At 47.6% G+C, this 18,359-nt stretch overlaps 1 protein-coding gene across 1 annotated transcript; it reads right to left on the reverse strand.

Moving 5' to 3' along the window:
• Positions 1 to 4,795: 4,795 nt before the first annotated feature.
• Positions 4,796 to 15,862, reverse strand: matr3l1.2 (matrin 3-like 1.2). Its single transcript, XM_053429023.1, is given in 23 exon segments — positions 4,796 to 5,355; positions 5,439 to 5,554; positions 5,624 to 5,765; positions 6,072 to 6,336; positions 6,441 to 6,571; positions 6,661 to 6,789; positions 6,897 to 7,025; positions 7,177 to 7,299; positions 7,472 to 7,488; positions 7,571 to 7,667; positions 7,747 to 7,956; positions 8,039 to 8,315; positions 8,387 to 8,511; positions 10,498 to 10,674; positions 10,750 to 10,875; positions 11,191 to 11,307; positions 11,455 to 11,504; positions 11,603 to 11,700; positions 11,794 to 11,832; positions 11,909 to 11,970; positions 13,498 to 14,122; positions 14,124 to 14,407; positions 15,778 to 15,862. Coding segments are annotated over 22 exon segments (3,264 nt in total). The 5' UTR covers positions 14,270 to 14,407; positions 15,778 to 15,862; the 3' UTR covers positions 4,796 to 5,292.
• Between the last annotated feature and the right edge of the window lie 2,497 nt (positions 15,863 to 18,359).

The following is an 18,359-nucleotide window of genomic DNA, read 5'->3' on the forward strand; positions in this document are numbered from 1 at the left end:
ATGGAGGGAGGAGGTGATGAATGGAGGGAGGAGGTGATGGAGGGAGGGAGGAGGTGATGAATGGAGGGAGGAGGTGATGGAGGGAGGGAGGAGGTGATGAAGGGAGGGAGGAGGTGATGAATGGAGGGAGGAGGTGATGAAGGGAGGGAGGAGGTGATGAATGGAGGGAGGAGGTGATGGAGGGAGGAGGTGATGAATGGAGGGAGGAGGTGATGGAGGGAGGAGGTGATGAAGGGAGGGAGGAGGTGATGAATGGAGGGAGGAGGTGATGAAGGGAGGGAGGAGGTGATGAAGGGAGGGAGGAGGTGATGAATGGAGGGAGGAGGTGATGAAGGGAGGGAGGAGGTGATGAATGGAGGGAGGAGGTGATGGAGGGAGGGAGGAGGTGATGAAGGGAGGGAGGAGGTGATGAATGGAGGGAGGAGGTGATGGAGGGAGGGAGGAGGTGATGAAGGGAGGGAGGAGGTGATGAATGGAGGGAGGAGGTGATGGAGGGAGGGAGGAGGTGATGAAGGGAGGGAGGAGGTGATGAAGGGAGGGAGGAGGTGATGGATGGAGGGAGGAGGTGATGAAGGGAGGGAGGAGGTGATGAATGGAGGGAGGAGGTGATGGAGGGAGGAGGTGATGAATGGAGGGAGGAGGTGATGGAGGGAGGAGGTGATGAAGGGAGGGAGGAGGTGATGGAGGGAGGAGGTGATGAAGGGAGGGAGGAGGTGATAAATGGAGGGAGGAGGTGATGAAGGGAGGGAGGAGGTGATGGAGGGAGGAGGTGATGAATGGAGGGAGGAGGTGATGGAGGGAGGAGGTGATGAAGGGAGGGAGGAGGTGATGAATGGAGGGAGGAGGTGATGAAGGGAGGGAGGAGGTGATGAAGGGAGGGAGGAGGTGATGAATGGAGGGAGGAGGTGATGAAGGGAGGGAGGAGGTGATGAAGGGAGGGAGGAGGTGATGAATGGAGGGAGGAGGTGATGGAGGGAGGGAGGAGGTGATGAAGGGAGGGAGGAGGTGATGAATGGAGGGAGGAGGTGATGGAGGGAGGGAGGAGGTGATGAAGGGAGGGAGGAGGTGATGAAGGGAGGGAGGAGGTGATGGATGGAGGGAGGAGGTGATGAAGGGAGGGAGGAGGTGATGGAGGGAGGAGGTGATGAAGGGAGGGAGGAGGTGATGGATGGAGGGAGGAGGTGATGAAGGGAGGGAGGAGGTGATGGAGGGAGGAGGTGATGAAGGGAGGGAGGAGGTGATGGATGGAGGGAGGAGGTGATGAAGGGAGGGAGGAGGTGATGGAGGGAGGAGGTGATGAATGGAGGAAGGAGGTGATGAATGGAGGGAGGAGGTGATGGAGGGAGGGAGGAGGTGATGGAGGGAGGGAGGAGGTGATGAAGGGAGGGAGGAGGTGATGGAGGGAGGAGGTGATGAATGGAGGAAGGAGGTGATGAATGGAGGGAGGAGGTGATGGAGGGAGGGAGGAGGTGATGGAGGGAGGGAGGAGGTGATGAAGGGGGGGAGGTGGTGATGGAGGGAGGAGGTGATGAATGGAGGAAGGAGGTGATGAAATGGAGGGAGGAGGTGATGGAGGGAGGGAGGAGGTGATGGAGGGAGGGAGGAGGTGATGACTGGTTGGACCAGCCCCTCAAAGCTTCATGATGATGGAGGTGCTACTGGGCGGTAGTCCTTCAGTCAGAGGGTCCTCCTCTCTGCCCCCTCACTCTCCACCTCCTCCTCACTTCCTCCTCTCTGCCCCCTCACTCTCCACCTCCTCCTCACCTCCTCCTCTCTGCCCCCTCACTCTCCACCTCCTCCTCACCTCCTCCTCTCTGCCCCCTCACTCTCCACCTTCTCCTCTCTGCCCCCTCACTCTCCACCTCCTCCTCCCCTCCTCCAAACTCCCCCTGAACTAAAGGATGAAGGTGTCGACAACTTGAGGATTGATCATGACACGTTATGTTCAAGTTCCCCAGAGGATGAACCCTCCACATTATCACAAGCATATTCCTACATCTCCTTTTAAGGTGTGAGGCTCCAGGTGACGGTCTACCCACTGGACCACCGTGTCGGCCTGTGTCATCCCCATCAGGAGGTTCTGATATCACGGCTCAGTTTACACATCTGGACCCGATGGGATCGAAAACTAAAAACCAAACACTGGAGAAGTTTCCTCTTTTGAGTCACAACCTCGTAACCTTCCGCCTTAGTCTCTGAAAAGAGGAAATACAGCTGAGTCATGGTTCAGCTGCGGCACAAGAGTCAAGAAAGCAAAATAAATAAACACACAAATCCAACGTGAGAAGAAACTCAGGAACAATCATTTAAAACTATAATTTAATAGTTTGAACAACAATGTGCCATTTTTTAGGCCATTGCCAGAAAATTATCCCAAAGATGTAAGAAAAAAAATGCCATGCATGACCAACGCTGAGGAGTTTAATACAAAGTCCTGTTTCTACTGAGCAGAGAGTGACACGAGGCGTGTGTGTGTGTGTGTGTGTGTGTGTATGTCGTTCAGAACGGGCCGAGCTCACTTTATTAAAACAACTCGTGGTTCAGTTGAATGATGTCATCTCGACACTGGCAGCCATCGTAGAAGTTCAGCAAAGATTAATGTCGAATAAAATAAAATAAACAAAACAATATTTGACACTTGAAACGTGAATTTAGCCGAAGGGGGATGTTGTGTTTATTTACAGTTTGAGGTCTCGCTCTTCATTGTGTAGTTTTGGTATTAAAGTGTGTGTCTTTGTGTTTTTGTGCAGGTGACAGTTGTTTGAACTCTGGATCATAACTGTGGCTGAGCTGCTGCAGCTCGTAGTGAGTCTCAAACACACAACTTCACATGCTCTTTGCTTTCCTCTGCTCTGCTTTGATTTGGATTTCCAGATCGTTTATGGCCATCAGACCATCGTGTGTGGACAGGGCGGGGTTTCACCACAACATGCCGGAACGCTATTGGCTGCAGAGGAGTGAGTAAAACACGGTTGTGTGTATTTGTGTGAATGTGTGTGCTTTGTCCAGCTCCACACACAGATCGTGTGTGGTGACGATGGTTGTCCTGAGCGTTAATGTCAACCCGAGCTACTGTCCATCATGAACATGTTCAGATTCTATTTATTTGAAGTTTATTAAATATTAGGAAAATGTAAATATACATAATTCACATCTCAGGACTTTGTACCGATGATAGAAATGTACGGACCACTTCTTTTAACGCCGAGCGTCATCTGCCTAATAGACGATCTCAACAGTAGCTGTAGTTGACCACTGGGGGCGCTGACGGGTTTTCTGAGCCGGATTCATAACAGTTCTGATGACTAATCCTAGATAATAAATCCTTGTTGGCTGTCTGATTTGAAAATGATTTTCAGAGTCACGTTGTTAAAGAGGAAGAGGATCCAGCCTGCAGAGGGCGCAATATCCTGGGTTCTGTCCTCAAGGGACAAGAAGTGTTTATAGATAAATATATTGATGGTAACAAAGGTGAGAAGCATATCTGGTCCAGTCGGTGTAGCATATTGTGCATTTCTCAGTACTATTCATTAACATTTACATGTGGTATGAATACATATTTAATATACATCTCAGAAGCAGATATCTTTTTTTAAAAACGTGCTTATAGCTGCTGTTTATGTAAAATGAATGCAGCCTTGTGTGAGCAAGTTTACATAAGCCTGGTTTGTATCATAAATATTTACAAGAAATTAAGTTGAAATAGATTAAATTGCAACACATTGTTTTCAGTGGTATATTGCTTGTGTGTATGTGCATCATAAATAAATATCCTTGATGTTGGAGAATGATTACATGCCAGCTCCAACTTATTCAAAAGTCATATCACATTTTGTTCCGGTAACACCACATTGAATTTGCAAATGGTGGAAGCTTAAGATCCCTCCATGTTACTTCTTACTAGATGTTTATTAAGTTGTGTGTCCTCGTAGATGTTTATTAAGTTGTGTGTCCTCGTAGATGTTTATTAAGTTGTGTGTCCTCGTAGATGTTTATTAAGTTGTGTGTGTGTCCTCGTAGGAAGAAGAGTGTCCTCTACCAGCCCAGTGAACCAGGGGTTTGTCTTGGAGGACCGGGGGGGGGGGGGGGGGGGTCCTGTCAGTGGAACACTGCCGGTCAAGGATCTACTCAGAGAAACAGAACATTTCTCTTCAATGTAGAACCAACTCTGGTGCTAAAGCTGCTCTCAGGTCAGTTTGTGTCCATCAACTTCCTCTTGAGGTTTTACTGGGAGCCTGTTCATCAGTGAGTCATCCAGGTGAACCAGTCTGTGTTGGAGCTCATCCTCCTGGGCAAGCCACACCCCCATCTTATCCTCCCATCTTATCCTACCCCACTTGTACATCTTCTTCCACTTTTCACAGGTAAGTTCAGATGTTAAATGTATGAAACTCATTTTATAATTTTGTGACTGCAACAACCAAAGTGCCCGATTTGGCCGGGGGTTTATTAATAAAAAGAATAGAACTTTGTGAATGCCTGTTCTCCTGTAAATTGTGGGGAAAGCAGGGAGGGGGGGGGGGATCCTTGTATGATGCTCATGTAGCAGATATTAAAAGTAATATTGTATTCCACCAAAAATCCCTCTGCTTTTGTTTACCATAGATTTTTTGTATTGAGTGTTTGATATGTGTTTGGCGCCCTCTATTGGTATTGATCTGAATTCTGTTGTGTTGATACAGTGCTACAAAGAAGTTCTGGAAAACTTCATTTAATTTTGTAATGTCAAACTCAATAGTGACCGGTTACAGCTCCTAGTGTCGGTGGGTCTTGAAAAATATATAAAGGGTCTTGAAAAGGTCTTGAAAAGTATTGAATTTAATCTGAGGATTTCTGAATGAACCCTGTTGTTAAACATTGAATTGGTTTTCAGGTTGATAGTGAAACTGACTGGGAACTATTTCCTGATAAAGTACAGCAGCGTACTCATCCACACGTTAGTAAATGGTTAATAATAGTTCCGGTGAATAATTTTATCTGAATACAGAAAGTTTGGGAGCAATGCTTACAGTCCCCCCCCCCCCCCCCCCCTCACCACTGTACAAGCTGGATGGTTAAAACTGTAAAGAATGAGGATCTGATTCAAACAGATGTTTTAAAGCTGGATGAAGGATCTGAAGAGGAAACGTATTGTTCGTGTGCAGCAGCTCATCACGTCAGGCTCCTCATCCACCTCTTCCTCGTGATACAGCTGAACACCTGATTGGACGAGCTCCTCAATGACGAGCGTCTCCTCAGACACCAAACTAAAAAGTGAAGCTCCTGCTCCTCCCTGAGGAGGAACCTCCTGATTCATGACGACGTCTTCCTCGCCCTCTTCTTCTCTGTTTTGGTTTGTTCCTTCTCCAGATATTTCTGAACCAGGAAACAGCAGAAAGCGTTCATCACACATGTGACTAACCCAGGGACGTGTCAAAGAGATGTGGGCGGAGTCTCACCTGCAGCTTGTCGTAGTGTGCCGGGCTGCTGCAGTGCGTTTTCTTCGCCATGTCCTCGTTGGAGTAGAACAGGAAACAGACTCGACAGTAGAATCCTGTTTTCACGTGTTCAACACCTGCAGACAAACAGAGACGTGAGTTCCTGCTGTCACAGAGCCATGTTCCACACTCTCCTCTTTACTCACCGATGGGGGTGTCGGGGTCATGGGGGGGGAGCGGCAGAGACGCCACGCTGGGTTTGTTTTCAGCAGGTGGGGGGGGCTCAGTGTGTCTGTCCTGCCTCGTCTCCGTCTGGTCCACCTGCTCATCCTGTTGGACGTCCTGCAGCTGGGGACAGGGGAGAGGTTGTGATTTCATATCAAGACCATGACATCACCACATTGTATGGGGGGGGGGGGGGGCTCTACAAGTGTCCTTGGTTGTTTTGAATATTATTTGGAGCAGGTTAGCATTAAGCTTGTTAGCATTAAGCTAACATTCTGCTGGGCCTCAATAGTTCCCTTTTAATCAAAGCTTCGAACGTGTTTATATTTGATTTGTGAAGTGTTATATTAGTAAATCGATGTTTAATGTGAGAGTAAACTGAGGTTTGAGTAAACGAGTGCAGACACAGTGATCGATTCTCTGACTCACGTCTTCCTCACTCTTGAGTTTCTGATCAGAAACATCAGGATTCGTGTCGTCACTGCTCTGCATCTCATCCTGCTTCACCTCCTTCTCCTGCTTCACCTCCTTCTCCTCCCCCTCCACCTTCTCCTCTTCTTCCTCCTCCCATTTCTCTCCATCCTCTGGCTTCTCCTCCTCCCTGGCTTTCTTGGTTGGAGGCTCTTCAGGATGTTTGGAGGACGTTGTGGTCAAACTGCTGTTGTCTCTCTTTGTTGTGCTCAGACATCGATGTCTAGAAACCCAAAGAACAAACAGGTTCAAGTGGAGCTGTGGATAAACGTGTGTGTGTGTGTGTGTGTGTGTGTGTGTGTGTGTGTGTGTGTGTGTTGAACTCACCCGTGTTTCAGCTGCCTGTACTTCCTGCTGACGTAGACCGTCAGACGCTTCCCTTGGAGCTTTGGGGGATTGACTTTACAATCTTCTGCCATTTTCTCTGCGTCTTCTGCGTTTTCCATCTCAACGAAACACTGAGGACAAAGACATCAGACAGAAACTGTTTGTCCTGTTGTTCCCTGTTTCCTACTCATGAGGTTCCTCCTCAGCTCAGGTGTCCTACCTCTCTCTTGATCCTGTTGAGAAAATACTTCCTGACGACCCCGAACGGCTCAGCCAGTTTCAGGACGGCCTCGTCGTTGTATTTGCCGCTGGGGATCTGACCGATGTACACAACCCGGCTGGAGCCGCACTGAACAACACAACACAAACAAGCTCCTCAGGCTGCGCTCACACCGACCTGCAGAGGTCACTGTGACCACTCAGGGGAGGAAGAAGAAGAAAAGAAGAGGAGCTCACCTGGATGGTGGGGTAGGTCATGGAGTGGCTGATCCTGACGGGTCGCCCGCACACCGTGGCCGTGACGTTGCTGTTGTAGAACTTGGCCATGGCCCGAGCTTCCTCTTCCATCTCGAACTGAAGGTAGGCCTGAGACAAACACACGTGCCATCAACACCTCCACCGACCAGTCAGGGTTCGGTTTGCTTCCACGTGTCTCACTTAAAGCAAATCACTTCCTGTGGTATGTTAACGAGGTCAGAGTGACCTTTGACCTTTAACCTGTAAATGCTCCAGGTACCTCGAGTCTTAAGTCCAGAACCAGGTGTTTGACCACTTTGCCAAAAGGTTTTGCGAGAGCCAGCAGCTCGTTGAGGAAGTTGAACCCTCGTCTGAAACCCCAGATGTTCACGACCCTCATCCCCTGAGAGAAGACAACAACCTGTCAACAAAGTGCCCCCCCCACTGAGCACACGCCTACATCAGACGCCGTCTACAAACCAATCAGAGTGGAGTATAGGTAGACTCCGCCCACGTAGGTGATGACAACACTGATCGACAAACCATCCCATGTAAATAATGTGACTGGTACTTACCCCCCCCCTTGTGTTGTCTGCAGAGAAGAAGACACAAAACTCATTAAAACACACGGAGCCATCTCCAGGTGAAGTGTGACCTCAGTGGAGCGTCCCTACCGGTGGTGTCCGAGTCTCTGAGCTCTTCGTCCTCGTCTTCTGCGACTTCGTCCAGCGTCACAAAGTCCTCCATGTTCTCCATGAAGTCCTGATCGAGCTGCGGGAACAGGCTCAAAGTTTTTAACTTGATCTCAGCTGCTGTGAATCAAACGTGTCAAATCCTTCTGAGATGGAACCTCGTCAGCAGGCTCCTCCTCCAGCGCCTCTGGACGCTCTCCGGGTTCCGGCACCGCTTCTTTCTTGTTCTCGTGTTCCTCGGTGGGATCTTGGGTTTCAGTTGGTTCCGGTGCTCCGTCTGACTCCGCCCCCTGCTTGGCTTCACCTTCTGCCCCGCCCACAGGCTCAGGTGTGTGCTCAGTGACATCATCAGTGACATCATCAGGGACCTGCCGACGTCACACACTTTAATTTTCAGAAACAACTTCCCTGTTAATCCTCCATGTTTGTTTCTGCTCAGCATCTCCTCACCTCCCGAACACCTCCTGAAGACTCCTCCCCTGTCTCCGCCTTCTCGTCTCCATCGCTTACAGGCTCCTCCCCCTCAATCACTCCAGACACCCCCTCCTCCCCCTCAGCAGGTTTCTCCTCAGCCTTGGCTCTGTTCTCCTCCTGCTCCTTCTTCTCCTCCTCTCTGGTCCTGGCATTGGTCGAGGACGTTCTGGAGTTGGAGGAGGTCCTTGATCCAGAGGAGGCGTTCCTCTGGCCCCGCCCCTCTCCGGCAGACCCCGCCTGTCGGCGGTTTACACTGACACACAAATGAGTGAGTTCATACAACAGCTCTACATTCTGTGTGTGGGCGTGAAGCTGTGGACTCACTTCAGTGTTTTGTACTTGGCGCAGATGTTGAGGCGAATGGGTCGACCCTTGATGGTGAGCGGGTTCACGCTGTAATACTTCACCAGCATCTCTGCGTCCTGCGGCGTCCCCAGCTGGACAAACGCCTGAACACACACATCATCTGATCAGATAAACTGTTATTGTCCCATTGGGAAATATCTCAGTCTCAGTACAGCAGCCGCAGAACTTACATATTACAACGACAACAACAAACAGTACACAAGAGTCAGAATAAAACACTGAAGAATAGTGAATTGAATAATGTACTCGGCCTAAAACACTTCAAATGATAAAATAAGAAAAGGATATAGCCAGATGAGAATCAGAAACTTGCATTAAAAGTTACAAAGCAGGTGTGAAACGTGAGATGCATGACGAGAGCAGAACGACAGCTGGAGGCGGAGCTTCGAGGCTCTGATGTCTGCTGATGGAACAGGTGACAGGTCGTTAAGGATCCTGAGAGCAGGTCGGACCACACCCACATTCTGCAGCTTCTCACCTCTTAGCAAATTAATAAATAATCACTTTCCACCGGAGAGCAGCCGCTGGATGAAAGTGAGTCTGATGTGTGAGTGTGAACAAGAGTTTCCTCTTCTCTCCCTGAGCGTCTGTTGAGTGGGTTCCATCTCCTGAGAGAACAACTGACTGAGAGTCACAGACACAACCAGCTGCAGCTGAAGAGTGAAAACACTCTGGAGTTATTAAAAAACTGGGTTTATCTCCAATAATCAGCAGGAAAGTTTGAAATATGAATAAATGTCAGGGTTGAGGATCATAGAACCGGCTGCTGATCTCATCCTGTAGCAGAGGGAGTGGGGGCGGAGTCCCGGGCCTGGTTAACTCCAGCCCACTCCGAGACAGACACACACAGACAAACAGAGACAGACAGACACACACACAAACACAGACACACACACAGACAAACACAGACACACAGACAGACACACACAGACAGACACACACACAGACACACAAAGACAAACACAGACACACACAGACAGACAGAGACAGACACACACACAGACAAACACAGACACACACAGACAAAGGCACAGACACACACAGACACACACAGACACACACAGACACAGGCACAGGCACAGACAGACAGACACAGACAGACACACACAGACACACAAAGACAGACACAGACACACACAGACACAGGCACAGACACACACAGACACACACAGACACACACAGACACAGACAGACACACACAGACACACACAGACACACAAAGACAGACACAGACAGACACAGACACACACACAGACACAGGCACAGACAGACGCACACACAGACAGACACAGACACACACAGACAGACACACAGACAGACACACACAGACACACAAAGACAGACACAGACACACAAAGACAGACACACACAGACACACACAGACACACACAGACACAGACAGACACAGACAGACAGAGACAGACACACACACACACACAGACAAACACAGACACACACAGACAAAGGCACAGACACACACAGACACACACAGACACACACAGACACAGGCACAGGCACAGACAGACGCACACACAGACAGACACAGACAGACACACACAGACACACAAAGACAGACACAGACACACACAGACACACACAGACACAGGCACAGACACACAAAGACAGACACAGACAGACACAGACACAGACACACACAGACACACACAGACACAGACAGACACAGACAGACACACACAGACAGACACAGACAGACACACACAGACACACACACAGACACAGGCACAGGCACAGACAGACACAGACACAGACAGACACAGACCCACACAGACAGACACACACAGACAGACACAGACACAGGCACACACAGACAGACACACACAGACACACAAAGACAGACACAGACAGACACACACAGACAGACACAGACACAGGCACACACAGACAGACACACACAGACACACAAAGACAGACACAGACACACAAAGACAGACACAGACAGACGCACACACAGACAGACACACACACAGACACACACACACACACACACACACACACACACACAGACAGAGCAGTCTGCTGTGAGGGACAGGAACACGTCTCCTCTTTACCTGGTCTGTTAAAAACAGGTGTTTCTCCACGATGCCGAAGCGTCCAGCGATGGTCAGCAGCTCCTTCTTCTTCTCTTCCTCTCTGGGCAGGTTGGAGAAGAAAACCACCTGGCTGCCGTGACCTTTGACCTCCCTGATGGGCATGTCCATCAACGTGTCCGACGACTGACCTTCCTTCTGCCGGTTGAATACAGAACTGTGAGTGTTTGAGTCTGAGGGACATGCCATGTTGCATCATAACCCTAATGTTACCTCGATGACCATGAGCCTCCTGGACAGGTAGAAGGTCAGGGGTTTCCCGTAGAGAGCTGCCGGGTGCTGATCATAGTAGTTCACCATGTCCTGAGCCTCCTCGTGGCTGTTCATCTCTAAGAACGCCTGATGGAGACAGAGAGGCCATCAATCAAGTGCTGCTTCAGTTTCAGTCCCTCCAGATGTTCCCGACATATAACATTCACAATAGTATGTGCTCCCCCCCCCCGTGACCTTTGACCTCAAAATATTATCACTTCATCTTTGAGTCAAGTGAACGTTTTCACCTTAAAACCCCTCGAGGAGTTGAGACGTCACGTTCACAAGAATGTGACGGACGTACCGACAAAGACAGAAAACCTGAACGCCTCGGACTGGTGCTGGAGACATAAGGAGCAGTGAGAATGGGACTGAAGCAGATGTGGACATGTGTCTCCTGACCTTGTTGTTGAGGACCAGATGCTCCCTCAGGCAGCCGAACGGCTCGGTGAAGGCAAACAGAGTCTTGTTGCTCAGAGGCTTCCTGGCGTATTTCACCACCACCACTCGGCTCCTCAGCTGAGGACAAACAACTTCAACGTCAACTTTGAGCTTCAACCAGCAAATACACAAACACATAGGATCTATTGTGGTTCAGGACAGAAAACACTGTGTGAGTCCTCGTCAACACATTGGATTGTGATCACCAGGATCAGTGACACTGACCTTGTTCTGTCCCAGCTGGTTCTTTCCTGACAAACCAGATCCTCCTGCTCCTGACACACAAACAAACACTGAGTCAGCTTCACTTACACTTCATGGGAAAGACTTGAGGAGGAGGAGGAGGACCATGTCAATGTCCTCAGTGTCTTACCCCAGCTGGAGGACGTCCCTCCTGCTGCCCGAGCTGAAGACATGGGGGCAGGTCCCAGTAGTCCGGCTGACAGGTTCGGGGTCTCCAGAGAACCCCCCCTGGATGAAAGAGTTGCTGTGTTACTAAACATCTGTCTGTTTGTGTGTGTGTCTGTGTGTGTGTGTGTGTGCATGTGTGTGTGTCTGTCTCACCCTCTGCCTGACGACATGGCAGGGTCCCACTCTGGATACCTGAATACAACATTGAGTTTAACAACAAAACATCTGCACAATCATTAATCATTTTCACACACTGTCAGTGACTCACATGTCCAGAAGCACACGTCTGTTCTCAGCATGTCGCAGTCCGTTAACATGCTGGTTCCACTCCTACACACACAGACGCACACAAACAGACAAACACAGACAGACAAACACATTAAGACACACACACACACTGTTAGTTAAAGGAGCAGTTCACCCTCATATTAAAGCGTTTTAAGCATATTCTCCTCAAAGTGTTGTGTGAACATTAGAGCATGAAAACATTTTATCACTAACTTATTCATCTGAACATGAAGTGAAATGTCTCCTTCCACATCACAAGTTCATTTATTGAACTTCGAGTGGGTAGAAAGTTAATTTGTTCAAAGGATCGATTTTGTGCAGTTTTTAACTGCTGATCAAATTCTATTTTACTGCAGTTTCAGAGAAATCGGTGTTGAAACATCTAACGTCTTTGTTTCTGTTAAATAATAAATCATAAATCGTCCTCAGGTCTTTAATCTTCAGCAGCAGCTGATACTGTAGACCAGTCATTCTCACAGTGTGGGCCCCCTGGTGGGCCGTGAAGCCACAGAAAATGCATAAATAAAAAAGTGTCAGATTTGTAAGTAAGCAATAAATTACCACAAAACTTTTATGGTTGATTAAAACAAATGTTTATCATCACAGTTAATGAAACAGCCGTGAGATTTCAATTCCACGTTGTTTTTATTTTATCTGACCTAAATAACAGCTGTTGTATTTGCTGACCATCACATTAACACCTGAACGCATCATGAGCTGGGTTGGATGCTAACGAGACCCTGGAACATGTACAGTGAGACGCCGCCATTTAAAAACTAAACACACGATATTTATCCACGCTTCAAGAATCTCTAAAAACAGGCGGAGAGCATCAGCCCTCTCATCGGGGGGGCTACAGGGTCTCAGGCTGGAGGAAATCCTGTATTAATGTTTATGGACATGTATCTCCCTGATATTATTGTTGTGCTCTGTTATACAAACAGCAAGAAGATATGTTTAACAATCCACTATTTGCACTTCATGTGTTTTTTACATTTGTGGTTTTGCAAATTGTTTTGCTTCAATGTGGATGTTATTGGATTTGCACTGCATAGGTCCAGGTTCATATACAATTATTTTGCTTATAAAATAAGTAAATATGTATGTATAGTTGATTCTAGTCCTGTGTGTGGATCATATAGATGTGATTAAAGGTGTGGGTGGGCCGAGCCGTCTTAAGTTTGGGAACGTCTGTTGCTGATTGGTCCACGACGTTCTGTCTGGGCTACTTTTATTCTCCTGGAGGTAAAAAATGTGTTTGAAGAATAACAGTGAATTTTATTGTGAAGTTTTCTGTGTAACTTCCTGCTTTGTACATCCAGAATGTGAACACACAAACTGGATGATGTTGGTTAGAGGTGAAAGGTCACGACTGAGTCGGGTCGAGAGCTTCAGGTGTCAGATCAACACGATGAAGAATCAGTACATGAGGTAAAGAGACACAACACCACGTCCCGTCCCTGGAGGACTGATTAGCATCTGCCACTGACTGACGTGGACACAAGACTTTCACAGAAACATTCAAAGTTAGTCCGAGAAGAAAGAGGAAGGAGTCTGGACGGTACTCACCATGGTGGAATGAACGTCAAAGTCACAAAGAGAGCACACATGGGGGAACATGGGGGGCACCACTCCCAAGAAGTCTTGGACTTTTCCGTTGGACGGGGAGCCCATCCTCCTCTGCATAAAGACGGGTTCAGACGGCGGCGGCCCCATGCCAAGTCCACCGTAGGAATCGTGGTGGGAAAGCTCAGAATAAGGCCTCTCTCTGCTTGCACCCCCACTGCTGTAATTCAAGCCGTAGCCCCGGCCGGAGACGTCCTGCATGGGACTGTACCCAAAGTCTGCAGAGGGCTGTGCCCGGGCCGAACCCCCACCTAGAGACGGACTGCCGATCCTCCCCATGTGCACCTTGTCCCAGCTGTCCCTGCCTCCTCGATACACAGAGTCAGAGGACATGGAGGACGCCCCTCGCCGCTCTCCAACATCCCCTTTGCGGCTCTTGAGCTGCATGAGGATGTGCGGCAGGGACTCCACGCTTATCTCTTCTTCTGGGATTTCAGCCAGAGCGTCCAGGTCTGATGGCGACAGCCCCAAACTGGCAAACAGCTTCATGGTGCTGCCAAGATTGCTGCCCCCGCCTCGCCGGGGCATCTGAGCACTGCCGTCCTGGCCCTCCGCGCCACCGCCGCCCCCCCCCCACACCTGAGGACATGCCCCCCATCTGACGGCTGGATCGCTGTTCGTTCATGCTGAAGTTCAAGGTCTCTGCAGCGGCCAGGAGCCCCCGGCCCACGGCGAAGTGCTTCTGACCCCCGTCCAGCAGCGACTTCTGAGACATGACGGCACAAAGTGGAGCTGCCGCCTCGGCAGGTGAGTCAAGAGAAAGAAGGAAGCTGAACAGAGTCTATTCTTCAAGGACAGGTGAAGTGAGACTTGATCAAAGTGACGGGGAACTCCTCTTCCTCTCTGATTTCTGCTGAAACACAATGAGGTAGAGACATTCTTCAGAAGCTGCTCGGCTGTGAGAACCGGAGCCAGCGGACGCCGCTGAGCCACAAGGCGTGGAAGACAAGGACTGGGATTCAGAGACAGTCCCCTGAGTGGAGGTCAGCTGCTACAACTGGGACAGGAACATTACAGGAGACAGTAAAGATGTAAAGATGCAAAGGAAGAGGAAGAGAATGAACTGATGTAGACAGAGAGAAGGAAACATCCTCAGGAAACAGAGAAACTCTGGATATCAAACATCAGAGATGGGGTTAGTCTGATAAACCTTTATATGAATCACTGACTGTTAATGTCTGACAGGAACTTTCATAAAGACGTGAAGGAGGACCCTGTGACCCCCCCCCCCCCCCCCTCCCTGCATCCCCAGTCCTGCTCACATTAATAACTACAAATCATTTCCTACAGTTACAGTCTGTGAACAAACATGTTCTGTGTCTGAAAGAATCCTCGTACCTTCAGGGTTTAGAGTTACTGGATGAAGGGATCTGAACCGACATCCTTTCACCTTCTCACAAAGAACCCACCGGGTTTGTGCGGCTCGATGCCAAAATTTAACACTTATCAATGTTTACATCAAAGTTAATGTCAGTGTTTAGCAGTCGGTATGAGAGGAACTGCTCTGGTCATCTGCTCCTTCACACTTTATGTATAAACACTTAAACATGAAGCTACAAACTGGTTCTTCTCATGTTGTGAGTCCTGTTGTTGTGTTGTTGTGTTCAGTTCCATCAGCATGTGTGTGTCTCCTGGGAGAGGATCCTCACACGGGACTGAGCTTTACTCACTGATCACTACGTTTCTGGAGTTTGACTCTTTAAGAACAGAGGAAGTTGCTCCTTGTTAACATCTATGAGAGAAACTGGGAATGTGAGACAAACTGGGAATGTGAGACAAACTGGGAATGTGAGACAAACTGGGAATGTGAGACTCTACTCACAACTTGTGAGCGACGTGTTGCAGATCTGCAGTAAAACCTTGTGGTGCAGTTCGCAGCTGGTGTTTTTAAAGAGCTGCAGAAACCCTGCAGGAGTTAGCAGCAGAGCTAACGGTGCTAACGTTGCTAAGGGAGCTAACGGTGCTAATGGTGCTAACAGTGCTAATGGTGCTAACGGATCCTGGTGTCGTCCTTGGATCTGCTTCCATCTGGAGGCTGAGCCCAACGTCAGAGCGTAGCATGCTGCTAGCATTAGCCTGCTCCACATGCTAATGCTAACCAGCCACTAACGCGGTTTACACATCCGGCCGGAGACTTCCTGGAGCTCAACGTGTAAACAAACCTGTCTCCACATATTCATCATGTTTGTGTCCATATAAAATATTTAAGATGAAAACACTCACGTTAGTTGTTGCTCGTGCGTCGCTCCGTTAGCTGCAGCTAAAGCTAAAGCTGCTAACACACGCGAGAGCTGCGGACGTATCGCGAGAATCCCCCAGTGCGCGTCTGTTTCCGGTGACTATGGCGATTTACGAATTAAACTATTAAATAAAATAAACGGTTAATAATCACAGAATAATAACTAAATTATTACTGAATTATTATTGAATATTTTAGATTGTTTGCAGATTCAGATTAATGACATGAACAACAATATACACATTTGAACACATTAGTCCCATTCAATATGATTAACATTGCACTGGACTGGGATATTATATAAATATATATATATATTATACAGATGATGTTAGAATGTTCAATAAATAGATAGATTTAATTATATCAAACAAAACATAAATTAAATATTAATCTAAGGAAAACGCACCATTGTCAAATGTTATAAAATGTTGTCAAAAACAAAAGAAGTTATTCTTTTGTTTAAGAATTAAGATTCATAAAAGTGACGTGGAAAATAATAATTACAAAGCAAAGTCAAATTACCGTTGTCCAGCAGGTGGCGCCTGTGTCCGTGTTTGACTGTGATCGTTTCAGTCGTGTGTCAGGTTTCTGTCACTTTTTCATTTATTATCAGATGATTCACTCATGAAATCATGAGCTCATGAGTGAATCAACTGATATTAATATTTATCCCCTTTCACACAAAAATACATCAGACTTCATCTTAAGATGAAACTTATTGATCCCACACTGAGGAAATTCACTTGTTACAGCAGAGTCAGAATGAGGTGAACCTACAGTGTACTTTATATGGTAAAACTATAATAAGATATATATGCAGCTGTAAATAAGGATAATAAGATACTAGAAGTTGAGACAAGATGAGAGGTTGTGGAGGAAGAAGGTCTCTATCATTTCATCTGAGTCACTGAAACACATTTCAACTTTTCTCTAAACAGGAAACACAAAAATAAACATTCAAGCTTCTCTCACCAAACCTTTGACTTGTCATGAAAAATCGAACAATTGATTCAAAACTATTTCATGTTTACACAAATCAAAAAACACAAAGCAGCTAATGCAGACACACACTCAGTAATCATTACACAAAGTAAATACAAAACACTGCAGTCTGAAAAACCTGTGTACTGAGAGATCCCTAGAAGATGATATTGTTGTATATGTGAACATTCCTGCACGTATAATAACTTCTATGAAAAGATGAAAACCTGCAGTAAGTCCTTCCTTCATTCTGTGGCTCAGACATGAGACACATGTCAAACATGGCTTCTGTCATTTCAGGTAGTTCTTAGTGTTTCTGATCAGTTTAGTTTTAATTAGTTATTTGATGATATAAAAACAGGTTGAGACGTCATGATTGACAGCTGAGACTGACTCCTGATTGGTCGAGAGTGTGTACGGGCGGGACCTCGATCCCTGCTACACAAACGGACTTCATGACATCATCGCCACAACATACTATATATATTAACCTAGAGCTCAACCTCAACCTAACCCTGAATACATGTATACAAACCTATTTGTATATAATATATAGTATATCTAGAGTGAAACCAGATGAGGAACACAGATGTGTTGTTGCTGTGATTGGACGCGAGGACTCATGATTTTTACAGTTTTATTAAGAACACTGAAAGTGTTTCCCTCGGCGTTCCTCCTTCTCTTCATCTTCACCTTTGTCTCTCTTTTATTTCTTCCTCTTCTTCTCCTCTGAAGAAGAAACTGATCATTCACCAAGTTTCTCTGGTTTGGATCTGAACCGAAGGAAAATTCTAACTTTGTTTCATGTTCTTCATCCTGGAGTGTTTATGTTTAGTTTCTCTGTTTCTCTTTCTGTGAAGAAGAAGAAATAACATACCATCAGACCCCCCCCCCCACACACACACACACTCACACACAGCTTTCATATGTAAATGAAGGAGACATATGCGAGGGAGGTTGAGGGGGGGGGGGGGGTCTCCTTCTTGTATGACAAATCACGTCCTCCGTCCCTCCACCCCCACATAAGCCCCCCCATTCTCCCCCGCCCACCCCCCATCAGCCCCCCCCCCAGACAACAGCTTAATTAGGCTGAAAGAAAAAAGAAAGAAGAAGTTTTCTCAGCTTCTTCTCCTCCGTTCAATCACTTCTTTGTTGGAGCAAATTCAAGTTATTGCTCCCAAACCATATGGCCTCCCTCCCTCCCTCCCTCTCCCTCTCCCTCTCCAACTCCCCCTCTCTCTCACTCTCTATCTCCCTCCCTCTTCTCTCCCTCCCTCCCTCTCTCTCTCCCTCCCTCCCTCTCTCTCTCTCTCTCTCTCTCTCACTCTCTCTCTCCCTCCCTCCCTCCCTCCCTCTCCAACTCTCCCTCTCTCTCACTCTCTATCTCCCTCTCTCTCTCTCTCTCTATCTCCCTTTCACTTAAATTGTCATAAATGTTAAATATTACAAATCTTCATTCACATTAATTATAAACATCATGTTATTAAAGTGTACGACAATGGTTGAACACAACAAAACAACACAGAGCTTCTCCAGAGTTTGTGTTTCACAGCTGAACAAATCAGCAGCAGATCCTCCTCAT

This window comes from Pleuronectes platessa, chromosome 8, assembly GCF_947347685.1.
Source record: "Pleuronectes platessa chromosome 8, fPlePla1.1, whole genome shotgun sequence".
Lineage (NCBI taxonomy): Eukaryota > Metazoa > Chordata > Actinopteri > Pleuronectiformes > Pleuronectidae > Pleuronectes > Pleuronectes platessa.